General features: G+C 51.1%; 1 protein-coding gene across 1 annotated transcript; it reads right to left on the bottom strand.

Annotated features, from left to right (window-relative positions):
• Positions 1-4,396: 4,396 nt before the first annotated feature.
• CDK3 (cyclin dependent kinase 3) lies at positions 4,397-8,400 on the bottom strand. The gene is made up of 7 exons (XM_032199778.1): positions 8,273-8,400; positions 7,604-7,681; positions 7,025-7,145; positions 6,316-6,486; positions 5,832-5,933; positions 4,917-5,120; positions 4,397-4,522 (listed from the first exon to the last, which is right to left on the bottom strand). Exons 1-7 carry the CDS (start codon positions 8,398-8,400, stop codon positions 4,397-4,399), a joined length of 930 nt encoding a protein of 309 aa, XP_032055669.1.
• Between the last annotated feature and the right edge of the window lie 211 nt (positions 8,401-8,611).

Genomic DNA, 8,611 nt, shown 5'->3' with positions numbered 1-8,611 from the left:
AGGCTGCAAAGTGGCCAGAGGGAAGGCTGGTGCCCCCGTGCTGTCGTGTGCCCTGCAGCCCTTGCTCCCCCAATCTCACAACACTGAACACCCTAAATTTCTTTGTGAGTCCAAATATTTTAAAGATTTTGCTGTATTTGCCTTTCAAACTGAAAACCAACGGGACTTTGCTCCCTGGTCATTTGGACACCCCTGAAATTGGGACTTGGTCACCCAAGGGTGCAGTTCCACGTTATTTTGGCCCACTCCAAGTGCAGGCAAGCAATGGAGAACACCCCACGTCCCCTCCTGCTGCCTGTCCCTGCTGCCCCTCTGGCTGCAGGCCAGTGACAGTGCTGGTTGTAGGATGACTGGGGCTGGTTCACTGAGCTGCTGACAGATGAAGCCACGCCTCGAGCAAAACCAAACCAAACCCCATTAAAGTAGGTGTTTTTGGGGCTTGTCCTGCACCCGTGCAGAGGCAGATGTGTTGCAAGGGAAGGAGTGACCTTCAGTAGCAGACTGCTGATGCTTGTAATCCACAGTGATGGAAACTGCTTTCTGCAACCCTCGGCTGTGGGATCCACCCAGCAATACCTGAAAATCTGCATTTGCTATTTTTATTATTTGTTTTTAAGGTGAGTTTTCACCCTGTCACTTGCAGTGCTCAGCCCTTGCTGCAATGAGCAAGTCCCATCTCTCACATGTCCCTGCTGAGATGAGAGGTGAAACGTTCTTCCTTAGACCCTGCCCTGTTCTGGAGAGTCCCCTGGCTTTGTGGGATGACGAAAAAAGTGACTTTTTACTGACATGGGCTGCTCTCACCTCCAACAAGGGTTCTTTTAGCCGATGCTGCTGGGGAAATTCAACACAATCCAAAATGATCCATATCAGTAGATATCCTAGCCTTTAGTTCCCCATCAGAGCAGCAGCATATCTTGTATTTCCATATAGCCTACTTGGGATTTGGAGTCTGGGCTCCAAGAAGAAGCTGGCAAACTCAACACAGTCTTGCTGCCTTCCTGCTGGTAGGCAGTGTTCAGTTAAAAAACCAAGTCCAGCTAAGGAAATGCCACATTTCCAGTCAAAGAGCTCTGCCCTATGCCTTGTAGTGTCAGTGTTTTATTGCCACTGTGGCCTGTCTCAACTGGCCCGATCAATACAGGGAAATTTGTTGGTTTACAATGGGGAAAACCATTGCACACACCCCAAAGTGACTGTTCCCAGCCCGTTCCCTCTTGGCAGGGCGCTGCCAGCACATGGGGCACTGTGCATCACGTCCTGCAGGGGCTGGGGCTGGGCTGTGATGGACCGGGGGCTGCATCAGGAGAGAAACCTCGCCATGGTGAGCCCCTCGGAGCACAGGACCGAGGGCAGGTAAGGATCACGTCCCATCACAAAGGACCCCAGGACCAGTGCTAGCAGCACACCAACCACAGCCCCCCAAACCCTTAAAGCCCAGCACACCGAGGGATCCTTCCCAAATCTGCTGAAGCACAACAAGGCTGCTCCCAGCTTCGCACCCCTTGGCTGAAGGCAGGGAGGATCCATCACCATGAGCTCTGCCAGACACGTGAGTTTGCTGCCAGCCTACCCACGGGGCAGGGTGCTGGGCTGTAGGGCTGCCCTCCATCCTCGCCGCTCCCCGTGCAGATGAGATAAAGCCCTGCTTGGCTTTAAAGCAGCCTGACGGTCACGTGGTGACTCTTTCCTGAAGTGCTGCTTAAATAGTTTTAGGGAATGCTGCGTAACTAAGGGATTTGGAGTTCTGGTAATTAGGCAGTCGGTTGATCATTTTGGATAATGCACTCCCTGGCTGCATGATGGGGATAATAGGTATTTATCCACGGCTGGGTGAAGATGTTAAGAGACGATTAGCTGGATGAGCGGTCTAGCTGGCTGAGCAGTCTCCCTCAGATGCCAGGTCTGCCTTTTGTTTCTGGAAAACAGAACAACAAAAAAAATCTTGTCTTTGCTATCAAGCAGTCCCGATCTGCAGAAAACCACTCGCATCGTATCCTCCTGATGTGTCTGTAGGAATGTGTCCCCACCAAGCAACCGGGGGGGCTTTCCCAGAGCCCAGACACCTGGCGGGGTTGTGAGCTGCTCAAGAGGATGCAGGCAGTGCTTTTCTTCCCTTCTCAGGCACAGGATGATGGGGTTGGATGGTGGCGTTCCCAGAGCAGCTCTTTCAACACAGCTGTTGTTAGTTCCCTTTGCTGACAATGGGGTTGGGTCATAAATGTCTGAAATTCAGCATGTTGCTTCATTTGGTTGGGCGAGATGAGCCATAGTATTTTTAGTTATAGTTCTGGACTGCGCGAATGCCCTTGGAATTTATTTCCTAACGTTGGTCTTAAAAAAAATAAAAAAATAAGAAAGCAAGCCAACACTTCTGCAAATTGTTAGGTACAACACGAGCGTTTGTTTGCAGAGAGCAAACAATGGAGCATTGTCTGTACAAAATGATTTGACTTTAAAACATGTATGTAAAGGCAGGGAAATGATTCCCACAGCAGAATTCATCCTGGTCTCTCAAACGCGCCCCTGCAAGCTGGGTGTTATCATACAGAGGACAAGAGATGCTGCAAAAGCACAGCAGGACTTCGATTTTCCTGCCAGGTAGCTCTCAAGGTGCTGGGAGAGCCCAGCTGCCTGCTTTTCCCTGTTCAATCAGAAAATTGTGCCTCCCTAGCACGAGCAGCACACCTTTTTTCCAGGCAGGCACTCCAGCATGACTCCTAACAGCTTCAAAAGCAAAGCAACCCTCCCCAAAACCTAATTTGTGCAAATTGCAGATGCAAGAGAGCTACCCAGGTCCTGGCGGCTGCTAAACCCGCAGGGGGAATTCAGCCAGGCGGCAGGGCAGGGCCAGAGGGAGGTGAGCAACAGCTCCCTGGGTGTTGCTCTTGGGGGTGTGTGTGGGGTGGCTGCTTCAGTAGAGATGACAGAGATCTTTTTGATGTTGGGAATTAAGCAGAGCCACCAGCTGCCTTTTCTCAGGTGGGAAGAAGGAGCAAGCCAAAGGTTAACAGAGCTTGGCTTCAGACAGGCAGGTTTAGGGCTGAGAGGGGATTTTCTATTGGAGAAGTCTAAAGGTTTCTGCTGTCTCACAGGTGGTGAGGGGTTTAGGCTGCAGCTGAGATGTGCAGCAGCCTCTCTCCTTCACCACATTGTGTAGCTGTTACTAAGTTCTAGGAATGCGATAGCTTTTGGGAGCTGTCAGCTTGTGCTGAAATCAGCTCTTAGGCTCACAGGTTTTAGGGGGCTGCATGCGCACAAGCATGAAAAACAGAATTTTTGGAACTTTGGCTTCCCCAAGTTAAAAATCTGTCTCAAGTATTTAAATTAGTAGGACCTAACTCTGAACTGGTCCGTGGCACCCACTGATGGAAAGAAATCCCATCTTATTGTACTGAGGCAGCACTGGGCTGAAGAACCATCAGCCCCTTGTTCCTCAACAGAATCGAGAGCACATCTCTGCACCTGCCAAGGATGTGAGCCGGAAAGAATAAAAGAAAGAGTGCAGGAGATGGTGAGGGGAGAAGAGGTCTGTGGAAAAAATAGGGACCAGCCAGCTTGTCCTGCGTCACTAGCCCAACAGGCTGAGCCAAGCAATAAACACAGATGTTTCTGAACAAACGACAAGCCTTTATTTTTTTCTGTATTGGAAAAAAAAATCTCAGATGTCAAAAACACATTAAAAGTTAGTTATAATTCTCCAAACACTCGAAGGCAAAAACTTTTCCAAGACAATAAAGCAAAGGAAGCAGTGTTACTTCTGGACCGATGATGGAAAGCTGGTGTTTCAGCTGTCACCGTTTCCAACCCAAGTGCTTTATGCTAACTGGATCTTCTGGCTTCTCAGTCCCAGCTAAAGCACAAGTTCAGATACCTTACAGCACTCCTCAGCTTGCAAAACAGCAGAATGTTAGCTCCATTAAACAGCTCAACTTAAACAACGAGTCTAACTCTGACAAACTTGGTTCTTGTTAACAGCAACGACCAGCTGAGCAGAGCAGTGCTGTCCTACCCATGGTGGTGCTCCAGCACACCCTGGTGTCAGGAACTGCCACCGTCAGACCTGCAGCAAGAGCTGGTGATGCTCCAGAACACTGTGTGTCACCTTAGCTTGCTGGCTAATGAAGGACAAGTATGCTCTAGCACTTACATATCAGTGTTTTATGATGATAAATAACCCCACCTTTCCACATGACCTCTTCAAAACAGCTCTACTGGCCATAACCTAGGCAAATCCTCCTCCAGCAACAGGCTGAGAGTCTCTAACTGCAAGAATGTTCCCCTCAGGGCTCCTCAGAAGTGAGGCCCCGAGCCCCACCTAGTCCCCTGCTAAGTGCCCCAAACCAGATCTGCGCTGCTACCCAGGGGTACACAGCACGGGGAGAGCTGCATCACTTCATCTGCAGTGTCTCTGCATCACACGTTGCTCTTCGGTGCTCTGCGGGCTTTTCCAGAAGAAGTACTGGTGACTGAGGGCTGCCTTGGCTGAGATGCGCTTGCTGGGGTCGTACAGGAGCAATTGCTGCCAAGAGAAAAACCCACCAGCTTTAGGATTCTAAAAGCCAAATGATTGTTTGCACCTGCACATGGCTGGGCCCAAATGCAGATGTTTTTCCTGCCTTTTCCTCTCTCTGGGCTTGAGGAATAACCCACAGCTGAAGTTACCATGTGGGTTACACTCCAGGGCCTTTCAGAGCCTCCGTGCAGTGGTGCCTTAGGGGAACCCACACTGACAGCCCTATTTCAGAGCCAGCATTTAGCCCTCTTCCATGATCTGGTCTTTATGTGTTGGCAAAGATGAACATTAGAGCCAAATCAGCTAACGCACTTCAAGGTAGATCAGTCCCAAATATCTCTATTTTTTGCCTGGTTTGATAAGGTCGTTTCCCCAGGTCTTGTTATGAACCCTCACTCACTGCCAGTAAGTCTCTGCCATCTCGATCTAAGTTGGGAACGATGTCCTTCATCTCTTTCCTTCTCCACCGAGGAAAGTCCCCCTTGTAGTCAGGCAGCTGTGTCACCCCAGGCCAGGTCGCCTCAGTGGGAGTACCCAGGGTGCGAAAGATCCGGAAGAGCTGATCGATCTCGGAGTCCCCTGGAAACAGGGCCTTCCTGGTCACCTGGGGCAAAAAAAGCAGCCAGTTCCCACCTTTCCATTAGCTTTGTGCCCTATTTCCTTCTGCAAACTGCTGTCCACAGAGCAGGGCAGCTTAGGCAGTGGCTGTGACACTCACCAGGGTTTGTCTCCAGCTCCCCTCCATGGACTCAGGCCCCCCTGAGGCTGCCTCTCTCTCAACCAGACCCTTATCCCTCTTCGCCTCCAGTTTCCTACCATTTTCTCTTGCAGGCTAGCACCCTTCCCACCTACTTTCCCAGGCTCTGCTGATCTGCACCTCACGGGTTTTGGGAGGTAGGGGCAGTGCTGTCTCACTGCAGGGATGTTGAGCTCTTTGAAGTAGGCTATGGACACCTAGGAGACCCAAAGAGCAATGCTGTGCCAAGTGCTACTTCTCTGCAGGCTGGTGGGGGACACCTGCAAGAGTTATCTCCTCCCAGGTTCAGAATGCTGCAGCAGCAAGAATGAAGTCTGATATCGCCACATATTGACACTGCAACTGGACTACAGAGGCTGCTTTGCCTTCTGCCAAGTCCCTACAGCCAGCAGATTTCCTTCTGAGCATTCAGCTAACCCTCAGGGTGGAGTTTCCATAACACACACCCCAACACAGGGTGGGCCCACAGGACTTTCTGCATCCTGCCCCTCCTTTTCCACTTCCCATTGCAGCTGCGTCCTCCCCACTCATTAAAGACACCATTTAAACCCATACTACCATTTCTGCAAAGATGCAGCCGATACTCCAGATATCCACAGCAGTTGAATAGTATTTGCATCCCAGGAGTATTTCAGGGGCTCGGTACCACAAAGTCACCACCTGGTAAGGAACCAACAAACAGGCTCTGTGTAGAGGCATGGGATTCTCTTTTCTGGGTTGTGTCTCAGTGACTGGATAAATCAGAGTGTGCCAAGGCCGTGCCTAATTAGCAGACACCTTAGTGACAGCATGATTAGGATTAACAGATTGTTTTTCAGCAGGTCACTGGAAAAAATATAGCCTATGCAGAGAAGGTGGGAACCCAGCTTGCAGGCAGGCTGGGATGGAAGCAGCCAGCACACTGTGGGGACACAAGATAACCCCTTAGCTACAGGTGAGGTTAAGGGCAGGTGTTTTGGCACAGCTGTGGATCAAGTCACTTGTGCTGCTGTTGTTCACATTGTGGACCATGCTCTCAGATGGCAGGGAGTCTCAACAGTACCTCGTGAGTGTATGTCCGCAAGGGAACTCCAAAAGCTCTTGCCAGACCAAAATCAGCCAGTTTGATGGCTCCTGCTTCATTGATGAGCAAGTTTTGTGGCTTCAAGTCCCTGTGGATGACTCTGTGCGAGTGGCAAAAGCTCACACCCTGCAGCAGCTGGAAAAGGTAGTTCTGAGGAGAGAAGAGAGTTTAGACAAGGCCACAACTAAAACCATTTCAAAGGTTTAGTCATGTGAACCGACACGCTTTGGATTGTTTATCAACCTGAATGGGAAATATGATCTTGCTATCATGCAACACCAGGCTTGCAGGCTACTACCCAGAGATGCACACAAACTGCTCCCCCTCTGTAGGGGGACAGAGACATTCCAATTTAAGCAGTGGCAGTCCCTTCCACTCATCTGTTACTCCATGCAAAAGCAATTAGCAATAGATTCCTCTGTTATCCTCATATCAACAGTTTATTCAACACAGAGATGGGCTGGAGAGCCTGGAAACAGCTGGGAAACAAATGCCCTGAGCAATAGCACCAGGAGGTTTCCCAGCTGTAATATCAGAGATCCGACAGACTGAATGACTCCAGTCAAGGATGAATCCCTTCCCGATGCTGTCTGGCTAAAAGCAGCTCAGTGCTGGCTCTGACCAGCAGAAGGCAGCAAGGACACGCACTCTTGCAAGCCTATTAGCACTCACTCTTTCTGCACTGTACCTTGACCAAGCTTAAAGGAAACTCTCCAGCTTGGGAGGAATCTATGTATTTCTTCAGGTCCTGATTGAGATATTCAAATACCAGATACAGCTTCTTTTGGCTGTGCACGACATCTAGGAGCCTGCAAGAGAAGTGCAAGCACTCCTTTCAGTACCTTTGCATGGGAATCCATACTATACAAGGATGTTACAGCCTCTTACAAGACACCTGGGGTGACCTTCTTCTCCAGACCTTTGCCAATTCCTAAACATTCCTCCTCCCTCACACAGGTGCATCTGTTTTGAGAGCCCTCTGGGGCAGAGCAGTGAGTTAGGTTTAAAAGCAGCACCCAGGATGAGGGGTAGCAGTAGTCTGAACCAGGTTGTGTTGGTGAAGTGAAGCAGTAATGCTGTGAGCTACTGCCATACAAGGAAGCAGAACAGATTCTTGCATCTTTTTGGTTTGTTTGTTTGTTTTCCTTCTTTCTGTGTAGTCAGTGAAGGACTGGAAGGCTACTCTTGCTGCATGATCTGGAGCTGACCACATCAACGAGCAGAAGCTGGTCAATGAGCTGATGGGGAGGGTTCTTATGGCTCTTACCTGACTATGTTGGGGTGCTTCAGCTCCTTCAGCAGCGAGATTTCTCTGATGGCTGTGCTGGGGACGCCCTCTGTTTCCCTGTGGTAAAGGTGGGCTGTAGGGCACCCTGTCCCACAGCTGGACCTTGCAGCCTGGCAGGGTGCTGTTTCCCTTTTTCCCCTAACACTGTGCCCTATTCTGGGCCCAGGAGAAGATCTCACATGGGGCACCCCAGGTTTGGGTTGGAACAGAGCATGAGCTGGGGGGAAATGGAGCCATAGGGGTGGTGAGAGAGGGGACAGTCGTGGGGTGCAGTCCACTGTGGCTGCCTATCTGCAGTGACACCCCTCAGTGCAGAAACAGCCCAGGGCCAACCCAGAGGACTGGGGATAAGTTTTTATGTACTCGGTCCCCACCCAAGTCAGCTCTGCTGGGTGCTGAGCATCACCAGGCCCCAGCACCGCACTGCTGAGGAAGCGGCTGCATCCCAACATGGTGGCTGCCTCCCCAGCCCCAGGTCATGGTGCCAGGGCTGGGCCCTAGCTGTGCTCATGTCAGCCTGGAGAGAATTTTTCCCCTCATGTCAGGCTCTTTTTGAGCTTCTAGCACCATTTTGGACACTGGGCTGTGCTCAGGGCCCTCCTGCTCACTCCCATGGTGGTGCTGGGGACAGGGCTCGGCGCCACTCACGAGTCCAAGCGGATCTTCTTGAGGGCCACCAGCTGCCCCGTGCGCTTGTTGCGAGCCTTGTACACCACGCCATAGGTGCCCTCCCCGATCTTCTCCACCTTCTGGAATGCCTGCTGGAGGGTCTCCATGGCCTTGGCCTCCTGGTTCTAGCAGGGGGCACCTGTTTTCCAAGGCGGGTGTGGGGAGAAAAGGAGGAGAAATGAGGTGCAGGAAGACAGAAAATGTCTGCTTCCCTTCCCTGCTGCCCAGGAACAGCTGTGGGTGGGGACAGCACTGGCAGGCAGGGCTGCCTGGGTTGTGGGGCTGCCAGACAGGCCACAAAAAAAGCCCCTAAGCCCT

The sequence above is a fragment of the Aythya fuligula genome, chromosome 18 (assembly GCF_009819795.1).
Source record: "Aythya fuligula isolate bAytFul2 chromosome 18, bAytFul2.pri, whole genome shotgun sequence".
NCBI lineage: Eukaryota > Metazoa > Chordata > Aves > Anseriformes > Anatidae > Aythya > Aythya fuligula.
The sequence above is the reverse complement of the archived record's forward strand: the minus strand, read 5'-3'. Positions and strand labels throughout refer to the sequence as shown.